The 25,975-nt window shown below is 40.4% G+C and overlaps 1 protein-coding gene across 3 annotated transcripts in view; it reads left to right on the top strand.

The window, feature by feature from the left end:
• The window catches only part of fras1 (Fraser extracellular matrix complex subunit 1), a 211,252-nt gene that overhangs the window by 126,517 nt on the left and 58,760 nt on the right, over positions 1–25,975 (top strand). For 2 of the 3 annotated variants that reach the window (XM_061816626.1, XM_061816625.1), the window contains exons 21-36: positions 327–473; positions 1,352–1,498; positions 2,955–3,095; positions 3,502–3,642; positions 3,712–3,852; positions 8,398–8,689; positions 8,922–9,006; positions 12,183–12,506; positions 14,402–14,561; positions 15,239–15,414; positions 20,057–20,173; positions 21,313–21,427; positions 21,507–21,644; positions 22,748–22,780; positions 24,256–24,387; positions 24,827–24,955. In XM_061816626.1, coding sequence (XP_061672610.1) covers positions 327–473; positions 1,352–1,498; positions 2,955–3,095; positions 3,502–3,642; positions 3,712–3,852; positions 8,398–8,689; positions 8,922–9,006; positions 12,183–12,506; positions 14,402–14,561; positions 15,239–15,414; positions 20,057–20,173; positions 21,313–21,427; positions 21,507–21,644; positions 22,748–22,780; positions 24,256–24,387; positions 24,827–24,955 — 2,418 coding nt within the window. The remainder of the gene's footprint in view (positions 1–326; positions 474–1,351; positions 1,499–2,954; positions 3,096–3,501; positions 3,643–3,711; positions 3,853–8,397; positions 8,690–8,921; positions 9,007–12,182; positions 12,507–14,401; positions 14,562–15,238; positions 15,415–20,056; positions 20,174–21,312; positions 21,428–21,506; positions 21,645–22,747; positions 22,781–24,255; positions 24,388–24,826; positions 24,956–25,975) is intronic. The other variant, XM_061816627.1, reaches the window with a different exon arrangement.

The raw sequence follows: 25,975 nt of genomic DNA, 5'->3' as shown, positions 1-25,975 counted from the left end.
CCCTCCACCACGATAAAGCGATGATGCCCCAAGGGGAGGAGGGTTGGGGTTATTAATATAATAAGTAGAAATATAAAAATGCAATTTTATGTTAATTTAAGTACTACTTCTTTGTCAGGAGAAAAAAAATATGCCTCCTTAAAAGGTGTTTTTTCCTTGAAAGAAAATAAAACTTTGTTTTGGGAAAAAGAGCAATTTTATTTCAATTCAATGATTACTTTTATTTTGAAAGAAGATTACTAAAAAAAAAAAAAAAAAAAAAAAACTTCCTCAGATTGGAAAAACGTACCCTTTCTTCCACGGGTAACAAAACCTTTTTTCCACAGGATGTCACCCATCATGTGAAGCGTGCAGTGGGGAGGGGCCTCTCGCTTGTACTTCCTGTCACGCCCCTCGCGTTCTGCTGCCTTCCGGGGTCTGCGCCCCCCGGTGCCCGCTGGGTTACTATGACAACGGCCACAGAGTCTGTGAAGGTAAGTCCAAACAACCATGCATGTATGTAATATAACAAAAACAAATGTATTCAGACGCAGGAATTTCTGGCACGTCTTAGACTCCTTTACACAAGACAAAATTTTGTTTTCCCGTTTGTCTCAGATAAAATGGGATTTTATTCTCATGAAGTTAGTTTTTGTTTAAAAATATACCATGATCTAAAATATACTATTTTATTTACATATAATCACTTTAGTTGTTAAAAAATATAACTTTACCCCCCGGAAAAAAGATGGATTTTTGGTAGAATTACGTCAACAAAATAGCGTTCAGCTGTAATTTTTTGCAAAAGAAAAAATGACTCAGTTCGCAATAGATTACGTTTTTTTTCTGAAAGAAGTACAATTTTCTTAAAAGTATTATTTTTTTTTCTGAAGAATTTCTTTTTGTAAAAAATATTCTAAAAAATATATTAGAATTTTGTATTTTTCTTATTCTTGTGATTTTTTTTCTTGTAATACAAATTGTACTTTATTCTCATAGGATTCCGAATTTTTCTTTCTCATATCCAATGTCGGTCTCACATGATTACTAACATATTTATTCTCTGAACAAATCTGAATTCCTGAATTTGTAAGGTTAACATTTAAAAAAAATCTTTACAGTACTATTCTTGATATTGTGATGTTTTCATTTGTTTTGTGTTCACAAAAGTTGTGAAATGTTGAAAAAATTATCCTCATAGAATGACTTTTTTCAAGAAAAAATAAAAGGTTTATTCTTGGACAAAATACTGTACGATAATGTATTTATTACTGTTATTTAATCTGTTACAAGTTTAGTCTTCTTTGTTCTCGAGACTTCTGAGCTCACATTTTTTTTCATGTAGTGAAAGTGCTGTTATTGTCGTACACAGAATGCACTCACCAGTGCCTGACATGTGACGGTGCGGGAACCTGCACTTCCTGCCGCGACCCCACCAAGGTGCTTCTGTTTGGCGAGTGCCAGTACGAAAGCTGCGCCCAACAGTATTACCTCAATGCCACCACACACACCTGCACAGGTAATGATGACAAACAATCACAAATGCCCAACATTTCCCAAAAGGTCCTGCATGAATTTCCCAAGGAACTAGCCAAATTTCACCATAATACTGTTATCTCGTGTTATATTTTTGCCTACTTTGTCCAAGAATGAATGTGGTTGGATTGCAGCCACACTTCTGTCAGACTGCTACAGGCCAGATGTGGCTGCACACGTAACTTAACACCATGAGGGCGGGACTTTGAAGTGAATAAATTATATGTGCAAAGCATCTGTCAGTATAATGAAAAGTGTGACGTAAGTGTAATACCTTATTATTATCAATATCAATCATTAATTAATTTTCGGTACTGCTTATCCTCACGTGAATCGCGGGCTTGCTGGAGCCTATCCCAGCTGCCTCTGGCCGAGACATTATAAACATGACTGTATTGCTGAGGGTTTTGGAAAAGGTCAGGTACTACGGTATTGTCTTTCATGGGGATTACCATTTATGTTTATGTTTTTAATCTTTAAAAAATTAATCCGCAACTTTTTGAACTTCCAAAATCTTCAGTGCACTTCAATGGGAATATTTGAAAATCCATCCATCCATTTTCTGTACCGCTTTTCGTCACTTTAGTCAGGCGAGAAGCTGGGTACTGGCGGCCAGCCAGTCGCAGGGCACATATAAACAGCCAAAGACATTCACACTCACATTCACACCTATGGACAATTTAGACCCTTCAATCAATTTACCACACATGATTTTGGGATCTGCGAGGAAACCGGAGTACTCAGATAAATCCACACGGGCACGGCGGAAACTCCACACAGGTGTGGCCAGATCTGAACCTCAGAACGGTGAGGCAGTTGTATTCACCTCTCAGCCATCAAAATATTTAAAGTGTTGTTTTTTTTAAAATGGGCAGCACGGTGGATCAGCTGGAAAGCGTTGGCCTCACAGTTCTGAGGTCCCGGGTTCAATCCCGGCACCACCCTGTGTGGAGTTGGCATGTTCTCCCCTTGCCTGCGTTGGTTTTCTCCAGGTTTTCCTGTTTCTTCCCACATCCCAAAAATGTGCAACATTAATTGGACACTCTAAATTGCCCCTAGGTGTGATTGTGAGTGCGGCTGTTTGTCTCGATGTGCCCTGCGATTGGCTGGCAACTAGTTCAGGGTGTACCACGCCTCCTGCCCGTTGACAGCTAGGATAGCCTCTAGCACTCCCCGCGACCATTGTGAGAATAAGCGGCTAAGAAGATGGATGGATGAATTTTTAATATTCACATATATGAAAAGTGCCACATGTTTCTAAGAGGCAAAATATTTCTAATGCCATGTTTAATTTTTGTTTTAAAAAAGTTAATTTCCTTTTTTTTAGCCATCCATTCATGCATTTTCTGTACTGCTATTTCTTTTTAAAATCAAGTACTCTTGAAATAAATATTGGGAATTGTTTTCCCATTGAACTTGACCCAAATTTGATTGTGCAGAGTGCGATTGGAGCTGCAACTCGTGCCGAGGCCCCCTGCATACCGACTGCCTCCAGTGCATGGACGGATACGTGCTACGAGACGGGGTCTGCGCCCAAGGATGTCCGGTGGGATCCTACCGCGATGGAGACAGATGCCTTGGTTAGTTCACAAGTGCACTTGGCAGAGTGCTAGTTTTTTCTTTCTTTTTTTCCTCTACAAAAATACAAGTTCATTGCTAGCAAAAAAAAAAAAAGTGTTTCAAATTGGATTTCTAAATTTTATGATGGCAAAAAAGACAACAACAAAAAAGTAATGCAAGTCCTTTGTAAAACCAAAGTTTATTTTCATGACTTGAGTGTAAAAATGTTCCTGATATTCTTTAATCGACTTCAAAATTGTGCTGCAAAACAACAAATACGAAAACTAGTGGAACAAATGTGTTTACATGATTTTAGTTATATCTTTGCAATTATTGCAAATGTATCTATTTTTCCCGCAGTTGCATTCCACATTGTTGATCTTTCCTGCCACATTATAACAATTGAGTGACACTTGCTGTTCGCAGACTGCGATGACACCTGCGTGGAGTGTCGTGGTCCCGGGCAGTGCCTGCGATGCCAGCCCCCTTACGCCACTCTGCGTGGCCAGTGCGTGCTCCAGTGCGGCAGGAACTACTTTCTGGATGCTGACGCACAATCCTGCCAACGTAAGACTTTGTCCTACACAGATTACGGACAAGACATATATTTGAAGTGATTGATATCTTGGTTTTCAGCGTGCTCCACCGATTGCGTTCTTTGCGATGGAGTCGGACGTTGCCGAGCTTGTGGACTACAGAGTTATCTCATGGAGGGATACTGCACCCCCGACTGTGGGCATGGTTACTACCCTCGGCAAAAAAGCCGAACCTGCCATGGTAACAACACAGTGTGTGTGTGTGTGTGTGTGTGTGTGTGCGTTTGTGTGTGTGTGTGTGTATATATATATATATATATATATATATATATTATATATATATATATATATATATATATATATATATATATACACATATACACATATATATATACACACAACTATGCCAGCAAGAGGCAAGTTTGTCTTTGAAGGGTCCCTGGGGTCGGATTTTCAAGAACTCTGTTAGAATTTGAAAAGGCCCACATTACCCCAAAATCTTTTCTGACATGTGTTGTTGAGACTTTTTTGAGGGTCTACTCATGATTGACGTGCATACCAAAATTCATTATGCTAACATACGCAAAAAAGTCTTCAAGGGCTGAATTTTCAAAAAGTCTTGAGGAGGAGTTCATCTTTGAAAAAAACTGCATTAGTGATACATCTCAGTCATGTAATGTCATGTAAAATGACAATATTTCCATCAACACCTTTCTTTAAAGAAGAAAGAAAGGAGTCTTTGTGCATTGAAGCTAATGTTTTCTAAAGGGCGTGGGCTGACAATTTTTCACCATTTTTTGATCAGACGGTGAAAGATTGTATATTTCTCCCGCAGACTTACATTGCGTAACATCATAAATCATCCCACATACGAAGTCCCCCCACGGCATCTCTCAGCCGTAAAGGTAAAATATTGCACCATGAAAGAAAAAATTGATGAAAAAATGACATCACTCTTACTATTATTATATCAATACTACTATTGTTTTATTTTTTTGATCTGTCTGCAAGTACCCCAAATTTGTCCAGACTTTACAATCATTTTCCTTCATGGGAAATCATGAGTTGCACCTGAAGCAGTGTATGCAAATTTAATCAAGTCGCTATCATGAATTACCCATACGACCTCGACATGTCACATCAAAAATAAATAAAAAGGTTGATGGACAGCTCAGCTCAGGCATGCAGTGTGTGTAGTGTCCAATAATAAACTATCATCACTGTCAGCAAGAAAATCAAATTGCACATCACCTTACTCATAAAATGTGCACGATGGGCAGTGGATCAGGAGTACTTAGCCACCACCCACCCGAAACAATAAAAAGAAATATTATATATATAATGTAAATATTAGAAGGACTGAGAGCTGAAGATGCAATGATGGATTCCCCGTCGTTGTCATGTAATAGAATAAATCAAATGAGAGATTGCTAAATACACAAATTAAAGTGCATCAGTGACATTGATGAGATGGCGGGAGGGAACAGCCCTATCTGGTGCTAGCCGCTATTGGAAGACTGGAATTTGTTTTGTGTGTGTGTACATATATGTACAGTGCTGTGAAAAGGTATTTGTCCCCTCCTGATTTTTTTCCCCATAGCTATCACACACAAAGGTTTCAAATCAAACCAATTTTAACATAACACAGAAACAACCAAGGAAATACAAAATGCAGTTTTCAAATGGCACTTCAATTTATTAAGGCACAAAAACAATCCAAACCTCTGGCCTGGTGTGAAAATGTAATTGCCTCTTGAACCTAATAAGCGGTTGTGCCACCCTTGGCAGCAAAAACTGATATCAAGGGTTATCTGTAATTGGTGATGAGTCTTATGCATCACTCTGGAGGAATTTTGTCCCATTCTTCTTGGCAGAATTATTTTAACTCTGCCATATTGGAGGGTTTTCTAGCGTGTGCTGCCCTTTTAAGGTCACACCGCTGCATTTCAATTGAGATTTAAAAATCCGGACTATGACTTGGCCACTCTAAAACCTTTTTTTTTTAGCCATCCGGACTTGCTAATGTGTTTCGGGTCATTGTCCTGCTGCATGATAAGCGCGCTTGAGTTTGAGGGCACGAACTGATGGCTGGATGTTTCCTTCAGGATTTTCTGGTACACAACAGAATTCATTGTTCCATCAATCACAGCAAGTTGTCCTGGTCCTGTGGCAGCAAAGCAGCCCCAGAACATCACACTGCCAACACGATGCTTCACTGATGACACGTTCTTTTTTAATGCTGTGCCATTTTTACGCCAGATGTAACGATCTGCACACCTTCCAAACGTTCATTTTTTTTTTTTGTCTTTTCAGTCCACAGAATGTTTCTTAAGTTTTGAGGATCATCAAATGTTTTGGAGAAAATGTGAGATTGTTTGTTGACAGCAGTGATTTTCACCTGGGAATGGAATGATTGACAGCTCCCTTTTGACCAATCAGTGTGCGTCATTTTCTGAACTCCGCCTATGCTATCCACAGCCGCCATCTTTTACCCACAAAGAGCACGTGTGGTTAAATTAGGTCTGACTATCATTACTTTAAGCCTCTGAATTGCGAGTGTATAGTCCTGCTTATATCCGATTCAGAAATATGGTGCTTCGATGTGGCTGAGGAACGTGTAATGGGGACAAGCGCTATCCAGAGAGATTACTGTGAGGATATATGGGTGCGCTTTCCCACCCAAAAGCATAATTTAGATAAATGAAAACTGTGGATTAGGGCTTGTGTCCGACCTCACGACCAGCTTAACATATCGAAGATAAATCAGCACAAAGCCATCTTTTCCAAGGTAAGCTATTCAATTAGTCATTTTGAATCAACATGTTTAGGTAGTGTAAAAATGCAAACTTACGTTGCCTTGCATGAAGAATAGGCAGGGTTAGGGTTAAATCTTGGAAAGATAGATAGATAAAAATAGAAATCTTATTGCATTCAATGTCCAACATTAGTTTATGAGAGGGTTGATTCTTTCCCATGGACGGCCAACACATTGCAGAAACTTTAACTGGCGTTACCGTTTGGGAAACCTTGATATTATGAATATATCCCTGTTGAAAGTAATTCAGGCCTTTCTGTACACTCTATCGATATTTCTGATACCACGGGCAGAAAGGAAAGAGAAATACTATAGGGAATTCACTCTAATGAATGACTCATAACATGCTTCGGCCGCCCTGCGTCCGCCATTTTGATCGGTATCTTGGGGTGCATTACAACAGTATCTAAGTTGGTGTGGCTTAGACGCCCTGCGCGGATCTGTGAATTCTCCCATGGATGCCATTTTTCCCCAATGTCATGAACACTGACCTTAACTGAGGCCAGTGAAGTCTGCAGGTCTTTAGATGTTGTTTGATTTTGTGACCTCCTTGATGAGTCGTCATCACACTCTTGGAGGAATTTTACTTGGTCGTCCACTTCTGGGAAAGTTTGCCACTGTTCCCAGTTTTCTCCATTTGAGGATAATGGCTCTGACAGTGGTTTCCTGGAGCCCCAAAGTTTGGAAATTGATTTGTAACCTTTCCCAACCTCATCTTTCCCAAATTTGTGGTTAGTCACAGTGCCTAGAGGAGAGAGAACAGTCGAAACATAGAGTAATTGACATATTCTGTGAAGTGTGATGAAAGCCATTTCTAAAACGTTGGGATTCCAGTGAAGCATAGGGAGAGCCATTGTTCTCACATGGAGAAATCTTGTAACAGTAGTGAACCTTCCAAGGAGTAGCTGGCCTCCATAGATGACCTCAAGAGGACAGAAGCGACCCATCCAGGAGGCCACAAAGCCACTCAGAACAACTTTTAAACAAATGCAGCCCTCCCTTACCTCAGTTAATGTCTGCATTCACGACACAACAATAAGGCTGAAACTGGGAAAAATGGCATTCATGGCAGAGTTCTAAAGCCAAAACCACTGCTTACCAAAAAGAACATACACTCCCAAGACTTTGAGAATTTTATATGGACTGATGCGATGATGAGGTGAAAGATGAGCTCTAGCATTTCAGAAAAAGAACATCATACCAACAGAAAAAGATACACGTATTGAAAATGACAATGTTTTGAAAATTCAGCCCATGCACCCTGTTTTACTTAGTAACAGGATGTCTGTTATGTATGTCTATCATGAGTAGACCCCAAAAAGATCTAAAAAAAAAAAATACCTGAAAGACAGGAAGTCTGGCAATTGGCTTTGAAGCTGCCACTTGAGGGTTTCTAACAAGGGTTCTTCAAAGACTCCTCTGAAGTTTCTTGAAATTGTGACCCCACATTACATTTCATTTGGCTGTATGAAATTCAGTAGATGTCTGTCATGGGTATGGTGGGGGACTGGTTAACACATCTGCCTCACAGTTTTGAGGACCGATGTTCAAATCCAGCCTTGCCTTTGTGTAGTTCACGGGTTCTCCCCCTGCCTGCTTGGGTTTTCTTCAGGTACTTCTGTTACCTCCCACATCCAAAAAAACCCCATGGATGGTAGGTTAACTGAAGACTCTAAATTGCCCATAGGTGTCAACTCTTGTGCATACAGTTGTTTGTCTATATATGTGCCCTGCGATTGGTTGTACCCTGGCTGTCGCCCAAAGTTAGCTGGGATAGACCGAAGAAAAAAATGCAAAAGAACCCTGCCAAAAAAGACACATCAGCCATTCTTTAAAAACAAAATACTACTTCTATAGATTTTTATCCCGATTTTACCAAATTTTTAACCACATATAATTGACAGGTATCTGACACTAAATTGTAGAAAACCTGGTGAATGCTGTTTGGTATTTATTTTGTTCCTCCTCAAGCAAATGGCAGCCCCCCCACCCTCCACATCAACGGTTCCCTGCAAGTTCCTCTCGGTGGTTCAGTCCCCCTCACCCCGACTCTTGTGCAAGTGAACGACCCCGACAGCACGCTCGATGATCTCGTCGTCCAGCTCGTTCGGCGACCCACTAACGGCCGTCTGGTCGTCTTCGACGGGGGGCTGGAGGACAAGGACAAGGCGGGGGGACAAGAGCTGAGCGACCAAGACACCTTCTCATTGGCCCAGTTGGGAAGCGCTCAAGTACATTTTCAGCACCGCAAGGACAAAGCAAGGTGAGGCAATTCCAGGTTGTTTTGAATGGTAACCAAGCAAAGCTACTACTTGAAAAAACTAATGTATTTTCTTCCTCACTACAACTCATGATTTATTTATCACTAGGACTGGTGAATTTGTGTATTTTCTTCCTCATATGAACCAGTGAATGTGTTTTCTTGTTAACTTGACCTCGGTAATTAATCTATTTTCTGACTGATGAATTTATGACTTTTCTTTCATCCTCTCTAGGACTGGCGAATTCACTCTTCAAGTAGCTGACCCTCAGCTTTCGTCTCAAGCACAAACAATTCAAGTTCAGGCCCTCTCAATGCAGGTGAGGCACACATGCATACGCATTAACACGCACTTTTTGTGTATTTAGTTGTTGATGTAAACAAACAAAAAAATCCCAGGATTAATAAATGGGAAGTTTTCATTAAAATTGATCATTTCCCTCTTTTACACAGGCATTTACAGTATATCATACTGTACCCCAAAAACAAAAAAATAAATCTAAACTCTATCTCCACTTTGACTTTTTTCAAAAAATGTAAACTTCCTTGGGTTCCCATTGAAATACAGAAAGGAAATTGAGCCTCTTTGGGAACAGCATTCCCATGAGTATGTGTTGCGTCCATTTTTTCGCTTATTTTTACACTCTGTGGAGGATTGTTAGTGCTTCTTGCACCTCACATCACAAGTGCCGAAACAACCTTCACTGTACCACTGGAGGAAAGTTATGCACCATTTTTAAATGGATATTTTCACCACTTTGACAACCACAACAAAAAAAGGCAAAGGTTGCACAGTCAATACATGCATTGAGGAAAGAAATTGGCTCGTGATGAGGGTCAACTTTTAATGGAGTGTTCCTTGGGCCAAAGCCAAAATATGTATAAATAGAAAAAAACAGAAACAAGCAAAATATGCTTTGTTCACTTATACAGTAGTGCTGCCGCCTACAACATTAACAAGGCTGATTAAGAAGAAAGGCTTGTTTGAAATCTCCAGCAGAAAATCTGCCATCAGCCATTTTTGTAAGAACCAGACTGAAAGGATGTCAGCTTCTGATAACCTTGAGTTCCAGGAACTACATAAGGTTCGTCAACCGTACACTTGGACCTTTTGTAGAACACTCATGTGTACCAAAACACCTATGATCTAAATTGGGTTCAGTAGATAATTTCCCTTATAGCCATTTTCCAAGATGGCTCCCCCACATTCGCAGCCATTTCAGAGCATTTTGACTAATATTATAAGACTTACTGAATATTGTGTGCCGTAACAAAATCAGCACTGAAGTTACTCTTCTTTCAATTAAAAATGAAATCTTTCTAATCTTTCAAATTATTATGCTGATTTTACCAAACACACATTTTTTTTTACCAAAAAGCAGAAAAACAAGGTTTTTATGGAAAAAAGAAAAGCAGATGAAGGTTGAGCAGTTACTTCATCGTGACTTTGACACCAATATGTTTTGGTTTTGTGACACCTGAAACTGTCAAACAACAAAAGCCCCTTTGGGGGCGCTGACTTGCTCAGGTTGGACGTCAGGGGCTTTTCTACATGGTGTTTGGCGTTTTCTCCATGAATTGACAAGATAAACTTTTGCTTCCTTTAGCCCCTTTTCAAACTTAGTCATTTGCACTTGAATATAGAGTGGTTATGTCGTTTGTGTTTGTTTTTGTATTGTTTTTTTTTTTGTTTTGATTGTTCAAGATAAATCCAAATCAAATCAAATTGTCATCTTTCCTTAATATCTCCACAGAGACTTTGTAGAGACACAACACAAACTGTTTGTGATTCCAGTTGACGTATACAAACATCTATGATAGTAAATGAGTTAAAATATGTAATTTTTTTTTTTTTGGGTGGGGGGTAACAAGCTTAAACGTTGACTGTATAAATGACTCCGCATGCGTCCATATTAGGAGAGTGTTGTATAAACCCGAAAGTGCACAAAATATCAGTTTTCCTGTAGCGCATTTAAAGACCTCACAGCTTGAAAGCCAAGAAAAACAAACATCCCGGCAAGCCAGCAACACACACACGAAGGATTTTTTTCAACCCCATCAGGGTTGATGACTGCTTTTTCCAAACATCAACCCATCCTACCCTCACTCACCTGAAGCTCTCTGAGACAAGGTCAAGCCTCCTGCATTCAGTGTTTGTTTGCCTCAGGGGGGATTTACTTGTTTGCGTTTTCTGACTTGGCATATCTTTTTGAACACACACATTGACACACTCTTTGTTTTGCTGCAGTGGGAAGACAAGTCGGCATTTGGGTGGTCGCCTCGGGGCTCGGTTGTCTGTCTGGTGGAGATAATTGCTCCAAAGTGAAGAAATTTGTCACCAGACCTTCACTGTGCTGCAGCTTTGCTTAGTAGCTCAGTTAGACATTTTTGTTGTGTCGGTTTGTGTGTCATCATCATTCTCTGTGGCGCCAGCTTGTTGTTCTCTGCGTGAACCCTTTACTCAAGCTGTCATCGCTGCCACCCGCTGGAACTCAGTCAGGATTCGAGGAACTTTTACGCCACAGTAAAAATGACTTAAAAACATTTGGGGTAACTGCTTGCAAATCATCAGGAACATTACATGGAAACACCAAGAAACAAGAAGAAGCACTATGAAGAATTATATCAGAAAATACACTAGGTGACACCAGGAAAACCCTAAGAAAAGTGCAGAAAGAAATAAAAAATAAGAAAATACTCGGAAGTGCAAAAAAGGCAGAAAAAGGCTTTGAAAAAAAAGACATAAATTACCAAGAAATAAAGAACTAGAATTGGGGAAAACAGAATGAATAAGCAGCAGGAAAATGCTGAAGCACTTTAAGAAAAATCACCTGTTTTAAACACAAGCCAAAAACATTGGGAAAAAAATGTTAATACAGAGGAAAAACGAGCTAAGATCCTTTACCATGCTATAAGAAAGAAAACCAACATCAGAGAGCGGGGGATAGCTAAGAAAGGTTCAGTCAAAATAACAAGGTCCACTCCACACTGAGCAACGTGGCCAACACGATTTAATTTTCAGTGCAGTATGTGGTGTTTGGCAACTAGACACTGTTTTTGCTGTAATTGCAAATTTTCGTTGCAGCTAAACAATGTTGCAACATAAAGAGTCTATCATTCAATCAATTCTCTGGACCACTTATCTTCATTTGGCGGGCAGGCTGGAGACGATCCCAAAAGATAGTAAAAAAATGCACAAGATTTCACAAAAACAAAAACATGTACCGCTATTAAGAAACATTAGTAAGGCGGTGATGAACTCAACAGAGGAACCTCGGGAGAACGGACTAAAAGAGTCGGGGAGGTCAGCCGATAAAGCCAATTGTCTGTTACATTCAAGCACTTTTTTTGAGGCCATATGCATCCATATTACTGTTCAGTAAAAATATGTCAAGGAAAACATGAGAAAAGAACGATAGGAATCACCAGGATAACCAGTAAATGTGTCCTTGTTTGTCCAATTATTTTCCTCTAATGTCCTGTTTGTCACTTGCAGCCTCCGAGAGTGCTGGTGTTGTCCCCCCTGTCCGTGAAGGCCCCAGGCGAGGCTCAGACCATCACCAAGTCCACTCTTCTGGTAGACGATCCCGACAACCCCGCGGACGTCCTGGTGATGGTTCTGGAGCCTCCTCATCATGGCTTGCTGACACGTCTCCACGGCGACCGATCGCTGAACCGCTTCAAGCTTGAGGAACTTTCTCGGGAGCGCGTGCAATACATACACGACGGGTCGCGGGAGCCACAGGACCACATGGTGCTGCAAATCAACGACGGGCACAGCTACCAGAATGTTCTACTTCAAGTGCACATCAACCACAAGGTGGGAATGGTTCACTATGAAGGCTTGACACCCTGACCTTGGCTTGAAGCCCTAAACCAGGCTTCCAATACCAACTTTAAAACTTAACCATGTCCTGAAAGTCCTTACTGTCTTAAAACCTTAACCGTGCCTTGAAACCTTAACATATGCTTCAAACCATAATTTGAATTTGAAAGTTGGAGTTTGCTTGGAATTTTTTAACCGTTTAAACCCTGAATTGAAACTCTCACCCACGCTTCAGACCTTACCTTGGTCTACAAACCTTAAGCCTGGTTTGAAACCCTAAATTGACCACCGCTTTCACATTGGTGAGGAACCAATTCCAACTGTCTCAGAGAAGCCTTTGAAGAGCTTAGCCCAGTGGTAGGATGCCTCTCTTAAGGACAAAGAGCAAGTAGAGCAGCTCAAAAAGGAGGTGGCCAGTGGCCTGGAAAGAATCGACAGATCCCTGCTTCCTGGGAAGTTTAAGATCTGGTGCTTGCTGTACAGGTTACTTCCATGACTCCTTTGTCCACTAACCCTCTATGGGATCCCACTCTCAAAGGTAGAAAAGCAGGAGAAACTGATCAGTTTGTTTGTGAGGAAGTGGCTCGGCATTCCCAGCTGCCTCAGCGGCATTGGGCTCTACGGTAAAGGGGTGTTACACCTGGCCATTTCTAGCCTAGCAGTGGAGTAAAAGTGCGCCAAAGTAAGACTGGAAATGATGGTACTGGATTCCAGCCATCCGCTTTTCGCCCAGACTGGCCCCATCCTGACCACTGGGAGTAAGTGGACACCGGTGGCTGCAACTGAACAGGCAAAGGGAACGCTCAGACATAAGGACATCGTTAGCCGAGTGCAGGAGGGAAGGAGTGGCCTTGGGCTCGGGCTCAGTACACGCGTATGGAGCAAGGCTACTACTGCTGAGCGGCGCAAGCTGGTGGTCCATGAGGTACGTCAAGAAGAGACAGCACAAAGGTGCGCCCAAGCTGTTTCACAGGCAAAGCAAGGGCAGTGGTTGGCCTGGGAAGGAGTGGAGGCAAGAAAGATTACCTGGAAAGAGCTTTGGGAGATGGAGGCATTCAGGGCAAGCTTTACCATCAGAGCTGTGTAAGATGTCTTGCCTTCTCCCACGAACCTAAACCAGTGGTATGAAAAAGATCTCAAGTGCCTGTGCGGTGGAAAAGGCCAGCCAGTAGCTGTGGATAAAGAGGAAAGACCCAATTGGGCCTTCAGGAGAATTGATGCCACCTAGGGGGTGAACCTGGGACGCTGGCATTCACTGCTGAACCCCCTCGAGAGTGTAGTAGGCCTATCAGCGAAACACTTGATGACAGAAGGAAGCCCACTTGATAACCCGTAGGGTGCCATCACTTATTTGAACATGCCACAGAGCCTCATCGAAGCCAATTATGCATTAATAGTGGGATATTAACATCTAGTCCTCTCTAATACATCAGAACCATGTCTTCAAAGGCTTATTTGAAACAGAAACCCTGGTCTGAAGACCTAATCCTGTCTTAAAACTCAAATTTGAAACCCTAACCTTCAGCCTTATGTTGGAACCCTAAACTCAAACTAACTAACTCTAATTTTTCTTGGAACATATTAAAAACTAGCCAGATTTGCATCCACAGCTTTGTTCTGATTGATTAAAAGGTGTTCCTGCTCATTTGCTTCATGAACATTCCAGGTGACAACTTGTCAACGCATGCCATATGCTAGGCTACACTGACTTGCACACAAACAGAAGGTTCGACTTTATATTTTTTTTTTCTAACTCTAGCCATCTGGATCATTTCAAAAGTTCTGGATAAAAAAGAACTACAACAACCAAAACTCCTAACAAGAAGATACTTAATGTGTCAAAAACATTTTAAAGTACCAGAATGTGTCGTGCTGTGGGCTTGTTTAAGGCGGACGACTCGCTTGAGCTGCAGTTTGTCCCCACAACTTGGGTGAAGGGGGGCGGCATGGTGAGAATCAGCAGCAGACACCTGCAGGCCCACTACAAAGGGGTCAGCGCAGACAACGTCGTGTACACCATCCTGAACTCTGACGGACAGCCCAAATACGGTAAAATCAATCAAAAATAGGATACATTGGGGCGGGGGATGATTTAATATAATGCAAATATGCTACATTTTAGATGTTTAAAACATCTATCTTTCAGAATCATTTTAACATTTAGACATTTATCTTGTGCTTGAAACTGATCTAGGAATGGCATAAATAACAGATGGATTAAATGTGATGTGAATGGGCTTCATCAGAGGCGTCTTCATGAAATATGATGTAAATATGCAAAATTAGAGGTGTTATGTTACGGTTCAAATCGATCCAGGAACATTTTTGCTATGTTTGAGAAACAAACTACAGGATTAAATATGATAAAAATATGACATTTCCCTAGTACAGATATTAAATATTATGCAAATATGGGATATTAGAAATACTATTATCATATTAATAAATACTGTATATATAATTATTAATATGATATGTATGTATGCATTGTAGTATTAATATATTATTATATGATTATTATTGAATGTTAACCCTGTTGTTGTTTTCTTTCACCAAAAATGTTCATGGGTCAATGTGACCTGATCTTTAGCCTTTTAAAGAAGTGTATTGCAATCATAATTTTAAAACAATATGTCTTAAAAGAAGAAAGCAACAAAAATTATGTATAAGCATAACTGTACTATGTAAACCTTAATATGAACAAGAGGCACCATTTCTCCATTCAGGCGAAGTGGTTCTGGTTCCCATGCCAGCTGATGGTCCGCCCGAAGGCTGGAACCCGACGACGGACGAGCGAGGCTTCACCGCCACCACGTCGTTCACCCAACAGGATGTGGACGATGGTACCGTGTGGTACCATCACTTTGGCAGCGGGACCCCAGCCGACTCCTTCCGGTTCCAGGTCGGTCAACATGGCGGAGATGTGGTCCCGCTACATTGCAATTTTTTTGTCGAAAATATCTACTTGTCTATTGTCCCACCTGACTCTAGGCAGGAATCTGGGTATGCCCTGTATTGGTTCCCAGCCAATCATAGGACATATTTTAACAAACAATCATTCACAGTCACATTCACGACTATGGCCAATCTTGAGTCTCCAAATAACCAGTCCTGCGTATTTTGGGGATGTGGGAGGAAACTGGAGGACGCGCAGAACATCTCCGTAGGAGGAGAACATGCAAACTCTACACAGGTGGGGCTGGGATTTGAACCCCACTCCTCAGAACTGTTGGGCAGATATGTTTACCATTTGTCCCCTGTGCCGCCTCACTCCTAATTGAAAACCTAAATTTGGATTAAAATGTGCTAAAAAGTAAATGTGAAAAAGTCACGTGTCATGAACATCCAACTTTGGCTGTCCCTCTAATGAGCTCATTTCTAATCCTGTCCATCCTGCTCACTCCTAGGAATGCACCGTACTGGTTGCCATACAATCGCAATGCACAAAAAACAATAATTCACACTCAGATTCATACCTATTGGCAATTTAGAGCTTTCAATTAACCTGTAATTTATCTGTAAGCCTTGTGACTTTTGCCCTTTTCGAAAATGTTGATACTTTGGGAAATTTTTCAGGTAACATGACTGGTGAAGGGTAGACAAAACGTACTAATGAACAACTACAAACCAATTACCATTTTACCAAAACCGAATGGTTGCATGAAAACCAGGACAAAATTTCCGCTTGGTAAAAAACTGAATTGGATCAAAATAATGGCATCAAAAACCGAGGTTCGATTGTACATACGTTAGGTGTTACAAACATCGAGGGGTATTTGCAGCATACAGCATTTACGGGTATTAGTTCTGAACAGTATTTTTCCATCCATCTTATACTTGCAATTCTTGTGTTCAAATATGTTTACATTGCGATTATTAAGCAAAGCTCCTACCTTCTGCAATCTATCCATGTGATAAAGACGCGTTCACAGTATTCTTGGCAGAATCCTGGCACCCCTCACCCTTTCAGCGCTATCCTGCCAAAAAGACTTCACAGCTTTATCGAATCAAGCATCTGCCAATACTTATTTTTGGCTCTGTCTATCATTGCACATTATTTTTTAATTACTCACTGTTGCTATTCAAAAGACAAATCTCAAGTGTCTCTTCGATTTGACCGTGTGAAATTCCTGGAGGCCTCGCCGGTGTTTCAAACAAAAGGTGAATAAATCAAGTGTTTTTTTTTTTTTTTTTTTTTTTTTTGTGAATGAGTCAGAAATTCAATTTGGTAGTCAATAAGTAGGCCCCCATCCAATCCAATCAATTCAGCCTGTGCTTAGATGATCATGTCCAACACCATCGGTGAGAGCTATTTAGGTGTTCTAATTAGCTCAGTGCATCACCTATGAGTTTCATTTCAGTCATATTTTCAAAAATGTTCGTGCACAACTCTCTGGAGCGATTGGTTTGAATGATTCTTAATTTAAAAAATACCTTAAAGGGCTACTGACACATAAAGCATGATTTTTAACATGTTTTTAATGAAAAAACGGCAGCCGGAATGGACACATCCATTTTTTCACCACACTACATGATGTTGTCATATATGGATTTTTCATCTCCCGCCATGAAAATCCTCTCGAGACATTCGTTTTGGAGAAGAAGCAGGAAGTGAAATTTTTTCAAGAAGCCCACACTTGCGGTTTCGTTTGTTTATACCTGTTTTACCAGAGCAAAAGTAGCTGTTTTTTCCTTTCACAATATCTATTTTACAATGTATATAGGGATGTCAATGGCACTTTAAGGATCTTTTCAGAAGAGGTCATTCATATTATTTTCTGTTTGTTTTCTATTTTTCAATGTTCACGTCAGTAAAAAAAGAGTCAGTAAAAAAAAAAAAAACATTTTCTGCCATTATGTAATCATATGAGTGTATATTGACAAGCCTCAGGACAGAACTCATTGAGACTTTTAATTTGGAATATGACTGATATGAGTGTGGTTTGGTGCACCTCTATATTTACAGGCGTAGCTTGGACAATCACCCTAAAGGGACACTGTAGTTTTTTTAGTTGTTTATGGGCCAAAATTAATGTCTGTCTGTATTTATGTTTTTTCTTAGGTGTATTACGACCTCCGCTAATTATGTGATCTATTTTTGTAAGCAATAAATTTAACATTTATTTAGACAAAAGAGTGGTAACCCACTAGGGGAGCGCCATGGCAACCTGCCATTTTGAAACTACATCCCCCGTAAGGGACCACCAAACGTGGACGAACTATACTGTTAGATTGAAATACATAATGCAGGACCACAGATATGCACTGGAGACAGTTATGCCATCAACGAGAAAGCAAAAAAGGCAACTTAAGCAGCAGAGCATTGAAAACAGGATAAACGTAGGGCTAGCCTGCACCAGGTGGAAAGGAGCTCATGAGAGAAAAGGATTTCAAAACAGTCACTGATGCTGCCAGCTTTCTTGTCAACATGTAAGTGTTCGGAAATGTATCGCCAGGCCCTGTTGCATTTCCTTTTTGGACTCTACGAGGCTCTTGTTTACAACTGATGGTGTTCTTGGTTCCGGTTTTGCCTCGCTGATTGCAAAGGGAAAATCAGCAACAGTTCTGCTTGGCGGGGACAAGAAAGGGAATTCCAAGTTTCAGATTACGTCAGATGCTATTGATGTCATCTGTAAAAAAAAAAAATAATAATAACTAACTTTGACAATATCATCACAATATGCACCTTATATTTTCATCACGGTAATTAAAAAAAAATCTGCATCCTGTTGTTTTTTTGACATGCAACAAAACAGAATGTGTCATCATGTGATAGCTGTCTGTATTTACATCATAATTAGGTACATTAGGAAGATTTTCTAATCAGTTTGATGCTGAATTATTTACCCCGAACGAGCTTCAAATAAGCTTTCCAGTGACATCAAGATCAATGTAATAGGTTAAGAAATAACAAAGTCATTAAACTTTGAAGTTTGGAAATTAGGGGCAAATAACAGCTCTTGGGAAATTGGTATATATAATATATTTTTGACTGAATAAAATGCCCATATCCTTGTTAATTCTTTAGCTATTCTCACAAAAGTTAAGGATAATGATGACCGGCCCATCAGCAGCCTATTCCAAAGCTATTTTCCATGATGCATCACAAAATATCACTAATGAACCCTTAATTAGCAAAAGCAATTAGTAAAGTCAGTGGATGAAAATGGCTACATAACCATGTTATTACCAAAATGATGGGGTTTTAATTTCACATAATGATCATTGGCCCATCACCAATCTGTTCCCGTGCTATTTTCATTAAGCCTTAATTAGCAAAAGTAACCCCCATTTCAGGAATTTTACACCACGTACAGTGTTTTCTTGTTATTCGCTGGGGTTACATTCCTTACACCCCCACAAATAACTAACATCTGTGAATAATGGATGCAGTATTAATATACCCATGCATGAGATGTACCATATTTTTGCAACCATAAAATGCATGTAAAAGTCTTACATTTTCTCTAAAATGGACAAAATTCCTTATGTGCACAACTGTTGTGTGAGTTGTCCAATGAAGTACACTTGGAACACATTGGTTACACTGTTAGCATGTATGCTAGCACATGTTTTAACATGTATGTAAACTACCACATGGTGGCGCTCATGAGACAGAGAGAAAAAATTGCTTTTTACATCTGTAAGTAGAAGAAGCTTACATTCCCCCCACACGCTGCCTGTGTAGGCAGGTCATTACTGATGATGTGTCACATCGGAACTAAAATTATCACACCACAGCAAACATAATAGCATAACTAGCAAATAATAAAACAAAGAAAAAAGAAGGATTCAAGGGTAATTCATACAAAATGTACACTTTAAACATCCTCCCAAGATGCTTTGCGGCACTAAGGACCACCTTGTCCATTTTACCCAAAAATAACGAGTTTGATGGAGATGAGTATGCCTGCGCCACTTCTGAAAATTCTGAATTGAGTCATCAGAACCAATATGACAGCGACCGATTCGCTGATACTAACACTAACATGCCTGTCATAGTATTGTATCAGAATCATTCTGCCCTCTTCAAGGGTTTTTTGAGATACAACACTACTATTGTTTCGATACTTTCTTAAAAAACTGAGGCAGAGTGAACTGTTTGTTTGGATGTTATAGACAATTTCAATGCCAAATGGGAGTAATTTCTAGTCAAACCCCTCTGAGAATATTTGAAAATACAACCTGATAAGCGGATCGTAAAATAGATGGATGGATTGGACAGGAAGTTTGCTTTTTTACTTTGAAGAGGACATTTTAGGATTTCCAGGGTTCCTTCAAAGTTGATTGATCTGAGAGATTTTTAAGAGCAGCCCCGAAGCCACTTTCAATGAGTCATAGGCATGTTTTTCGTATGACGACCTGCTCTAAAAAGTCTCAAGAGCCTGAAAAGTCAAAAAGAAAAGCAAAAAAAGACCCTTTTGTTTAGGTTGTGAGTTTGAAGTTGTCATTAAAGGGTAGTTTTGAGTACTTTGAGGAGAAACTGTGTGTAAGGTATTTTTGGAAGCTATTTCATTTAGTAAAGTATGTTTTTATATCTTCAGGTGTCCGCACAGGCAGCTGCCGTCACGCAAAGTGAAGCACAGACGTTCACCATCGGAGTCTTACCGCAAATCCCCGGATTCCCTCAGCTTGACCCAGACTGTGATCTCCAAGTCACAGTGAGGCGGAACAAAACACTTCTTTTCTCGTCAAATGTCATTCAATAGGCTCTCGAACTCACGCAGTTTGAAGGCTTGCCCACATTGAGGAAGCCACTAAGTGGAAAATTTACATTTGATCGGGCTCTCATAAATGACCAGAAAATTGTGCCATCGGTACCTCCTGGATTTTTTTCTTTTAATACAGCTCCAATTTTTCCAATTTAGCTTAGCCACATAAAATTCGATAGGCATGTATTATGCTAATAGACCCACAAAAAAACCTAGGACTCATTCTCATTTTATAGTCATTTTGGACATTTCGATGAATCCTTCAAAGAACCTGTATGAGAGATTCCAACAGCCTGCCAAATTTGAACGATTAACAGTTTGGAAGGAAAGTATTCAACCCCGTTAGACGTTTCACTCTTTATTACATTGCAGCCATTCGCTAAAATTATAACTATTTAGGTTATTTTTTTTCTCATTAATGTACACACCACACCTCATATTGACAAAAAGATGGAATTTTTTTCCATCAATGACAGAGTCATTTAAGGATGATAAAAATTTAGCCAACAACGCATGTTTGACTTAGCAACGTGTAATTTGGTAGACCAACAAAAAAGTATTCAGAAAGCATACTGATACGGCGAATTAAGGTGAAAGCCACCATTTTGCCTTTGAAGTGATTCTTCAGACAGATCCTCCTTGAGAGTTTTGAACAGTCAGCCCCAAAATGTCTATTTCGCAAATTTGGTAGACGTGTCTGTCATCAGTAGAACCAAAAAAAGTTCTTTAGAAGCAATGCCCGAAACGACACAGGAAGTTAGCAAATTTGGTTTGAAGTGATCATTTTGAGTGTATTTCCAGGAGCCCTTCAAAGACTAACTTGTCCCACAGAGTTTTTGAAAAATAAGCCCACAAAGTCAGTTTCACTCATCAATATGAAACTTGGAATGCATATCTGTCATGAGTCAACCCACAAAAATGTCTCAATTAGCCATGCCGTAGTGGACTGACTCTGCCAGACAATAATATCTTCTCTCTCTTCTCAGGAATGGCTTATTGCGATACTTTTAGCTTATCTAATATTTAACCTTGGACAACAGACTGGTGTGCAACGCTGAATTTATCCCTTTGTGCGTCTGCGGACACAGGCTCTCGAGGATCGTGTGACACAGATAACACGCTCAGCTCTTTCGTTCATGGACTCTGAGACTCCCAGTGATCGTCTCGTCTACAACATCACCAAACCACTACCGGCTGAACAAGGTCTCACAAACATACACACAACCTCACTTCCCTTACATATCTTTACAAAATAATGTCATTTGTTACCTCTGGTCACCAGGCACCATCGAGCACCGTGACAGGCCGTACATGGCGGTCAAACATTTCACGCAGGCGGACGTGGACAAAGGCAAGATTGTCTATCGGCCCCCTCAGGCCCCCTCTCACCTGCAGGAGCTCTACCAGTACTCCTTCATTGGTAGGATCCTACGCACATTTGCTATTTTATAATATTAATAATGGGTGAATGATGTTCGATGTGCAGTTTTTTTTTATCTATTGTGACAGTTATAAATCAGTATGAGAGATTTTTAAAAAACTGACATTACTATCTTTGCTGAGTTTTTTTTTTTATTTAGTTCCTGTAATGGGTCTCATTCTGTTTTTTTGGATGTTACATAACCTTGCGAATATTCATTTTCATCTGTATTAGTAGCAGTATTTCCCTTCTGCGTTTTAATCAGCATATTGCGAGCCTCCCTTCTATCTGCCTCTTGCTCTGTCAACAACTGCCTCTGATATGCTTATGTTAAGCTACTAAAGTCGAGGACATTTTTAATCCATCCAACCATCCTCGTCCACTTGTCTGAGGTCTGGTCGTGGGGGCAGTAACTTTAGCAGGGAAGCCCAGACTTCCCTCTCCCCAGCAACTTCCTCCAGCTCTTCCGAGGGGATCCTGAAGCATTCCCAAGCAAATCGAGAAACATAGTCCCCGGGTCTCCCCCTGGTGGGACAGGTCCGGATCACCTCACCAGGAAGGCGTCCAGGAGGTGTTCGAATCAGATGTCTGAGCCACCTCATCTGGTTCCTCTCAATGCAGAGGAGCAGCAGCTTTACCCTGAGCCCTTCCTACTTCACTTTTGGGCGAGAGATGGGATACACCCCGAACTGGTCACCAGCCAATCGCAGGCCGAATACTGTATACACAACCATACACACTCGCGCTCACACCCACGGGCAATTTAGAGTCTTCTGTTCACCTACCATGCGTGGTTTGGGAATGTGGAAGGAAACTTGAGCACCTGGAGAAAACCCACACAAGCAAGGGGGGAACATGCTAATCTCTCCTCCCCCTAACTTGTTCAAGTGCATGAATTATTTACTAATCCAATTCATTCATCATACACAAAATAAAACGACTAGATTAAGATTTGATGTCTACAATGACCTGAGTGAGGATAGGCGGCTTGGAAAATGGTCATGGACAATGTATTTCAAGATCAGTTTAAAATATTACAAATATTAACAGAATATTTTTTCAGCAGTGTTTGAGTTGACCGCTCCGTCTTTGATTTCCCGTAGGTCTGCCGGAGTCTTTGAGTGTCTATTTTACAGGTAAATACTTTCTTCATCTCCATGACCTCCATTTTCTCTCTACACTATTTCACGTTTCTTCTTTTGTGTTGTCTTCATCTCCAGAGCTTTCTGAGCTTCTACCACTTTAACTCTGCCTCCTCTTGCCCATCACCTCAGCTGCTCTGCTGTATTTTTCTCACTTTGCCACTTTCGGATTTTCTCATCTGGTGTTTCTTCCTTTACTCAAGGCTTCTTCTCTGACTGAGAGGGAGGGAAAAAAAACTGAATTGAGCTTTTAAATTGCCATTTTCACTCCTTGCCACTGGAATCTTTTGAAAATCCGGTTTTATTTAGCAACACGACATTCGGTAGGCCTGACAATCGTCAGTAGGCCCACCAAAAAGAAACCATGTCTGAAAAGACAGGAAGGTGGACATTTGGGTTTAAAGTGGCCATTTTAGGCCCATTAAGAATCGTATAGGCCCATTACCTACAGAATAACAATATGTCATTTGTCAATGTGTCAATTGTTGGTAAATCCACAAAAGAGTCTTATGAATCAATGCCTGGAAAGACACAAGTCGGGCTCTTTTGGTTTGAATCCTAATGCTATTTCCAGGGATTATTTGAACATTTAAAAATTCAGCCCCCAAACCCAGATCCCGACCAATGCCTTAAAATACTCATATTCGTGCGTACATTAATTGTTTATTGCAATAAATGAGTAGTCCCACACCTAGTGAAAGAATCCCAGGGGTCTGTGTCTACGGACACATCCAACTGAATTCAAACCATTGTGCATGCAAAAAAACTGACAGACTGACGAGTTGTTGTCAAGTGGACCCCTGATCCTGGTTTCTGTCCTCGATTGATTGAGTTGAGGTCCATCGCCTCCATGTTGCGAACATAGCAATTATCGGACATTTCTCCAGAGTCTGAAGCTAATTCCACTTCACAAAGTGAAATATAGTGTCTGCCATTAGGAGACTAACAAAGAAGTCTGAAGAAGCTATGCCTTAAAAAACAGGAAGTTGACATTTTAGCCGTTCCTAGGGATTCCTTCAAAAAGTTTAAAAATTCAGTTTTTGGATTCAGTTTTTATTGGCCGCATGAAATTAGGTAGTCCTGTCTATCATAAGCACTTACAAGTTACAAAGTTTTAAGAAGTCATGCCAGAAGAAACACAGGAAGTCGAACATCTATTTTAAAGTGGCCATTTTTTGGGTTGTTTTTTTCATTTCCAGGGGTTTTTCAAAGTAAACTTGGCCGAGGAATTTTGTCTGATTGTGATCAATACAAATGGATGACACTAAACGGTGAATGATTGTCATTTCTGTCATTGTTATTGGGCGGAGAACGTCAGCAAAGTTTGATAACGCTACATAAAACACAACGCTTAATTAAATCACAGCCATAACGGCACAGCTTGAGCAAACATTTTGTATGTGATGAAGGTTAATAAATTTTTTGCTGCCATGCAATTGATATGTGTGTGCCCATGTGCCCGTGTCTAGTGTCTGACGGCGAGAATACGACTCCCGAGTTAGACTTTGCCATCCTGCTGCTGTCCAATCACCAGCAGCCGCCAATGTTCCAGGTTTTAGATCCCTTTGTGGAAGTCAGCATGGGTGGGGAGGCCACCGTGGGTAAGGAGCACCCCACACCATGAACAATAACTTGAAAGTTTTATTAAAACTTAATGAAACATTTAGTTTAAGAATAATAAATGATTTGTTTATGTTTAAGAAGGTTTCTTATGTACTGATTTTGAAATCAAATGTACAAAAGAATCTTATTGATTGATTTACGTTTGTTTGCTTCTCTCTTGTCTTTATAATTTTGAAAAACGTTTTTTAAAAAAAATTAAAAACTAGTTTCATCAGCATGGTGTTGTTCAACAACAGTATATTAAATATTTAGTAAGAACTTTGACAGTTGGGAATATGTACTGCATTCTTTACATTGGCGCTTTTTTAACTCTTGGTATTTCCCAGTATTTTTTACAGTAATATAGAACATTATTGCCGCAATAGTGTTGCGACGTTCCATAGTGTTCTGTCCGTTGCTTCATGCCATTGTTTGCAGGCGGCCAGCAGCTGGCAGTGAGCGATGCCGACACATCCCCTGATGAGCTGGAATTCGAGCTAGTGGAGGCTCCGGTCCACGGCGAGCTGCTGAAAATCCAGAGTGGCGCCCGAGTCAGGATGACTAACGGTAAGAGTTTGCTTCGCCCGTGTTGACCTAAACCACGAAAAGTACACACATTGTGTGCTCACACTACTTACAAGAAGTTCAAGTATTTGGCTTTCAGGGGGAAATTTCTGCATTACAAAGCATCTTAGTGCCGAGGAACTATGTTGAAGTTAGTTTAGGTGATTAATTTCGACAATACTACTGCTTTCCCGCTATCTTGTGGCATCTTGGTGGCAAAGGACTGTTGGAGTTGAAGAGCTTTATTTAAACGAAATTTGTGCTTTTCCACCATTTGGTTCCATCTTGGTACCATTGAATTATGTTAAACTGACTTGAGGAGTTTCATTTAGCCAAAAGTAGTCCTTTACACTCGTCTTGGTGGCAAGTAGGCTTGTCACAATAATAACTATATCCAATTATCGTTCAACCAAAAAAGAATGGACATATGGTTTGCCTAGACTTCATAAATTGTTTATGTTTTGGTGAGCCAGATTGTGGACGGACAGCTGTTTAGCTGCTAGTGAGCTCATGAAAGAATTGGTACACTTTTTCCGGTGTTGACTCTGTCCAATACTCCACAGCCTTCCTCCTCATGCAAGCATGTAGATTCCCACATCAGACAGTTAACTGTTTATTGTGTTCGCTGGCTCGTGCGCTAACATGCTACTGAGTTAATAAGCTAAACAGCTCACTTCACCACGGCAGTATCGTTTAAAATCCCACCGCTTCGCTCCAAGGTGTTACGTGTGTTAGTCCCCAATTAACGCAAAGATTGGAAAGTTTAACCTCAGTGGCACCCGTTATTTCGCCAGCAGATGACAACAGCAAACATCAACGTGTGTTTGATTGATACGTCGTCATCAGCGGACTAACTAGTCATGTAGCTCGAGGCCAGAAGAGATTTTCAGAGGCATAAAAAAAGCATCATGATAAATTTAAAGAAATGGTCTTTAAATGTTTTTTTTTTTTTTTTTAATCATGACAGGCCTAATAGCAAGCAATGATGTTGAACTGAGTTGAGGAGCATCATTTAGAAAGAAG

Source organism: Syngnathoides biaculeatus, chromosome 4, assembly GCF_019802595.1.
Source record: "Syngnathoides biaculeatus isolate LvHL_M chromosome 4, ASM1980259v1, whole genome shotgun sequence".
Lineage (NCBI taxonomy): Eukaryota > Metazoa > Chordata > Actinopteri > Syngnathiformes > Syngnathidae > Syngnathoides > Syngnathoides biaculeatus.
This window is presented reverse-complemented; position numbering and strand designations above follow the sequence as displayed.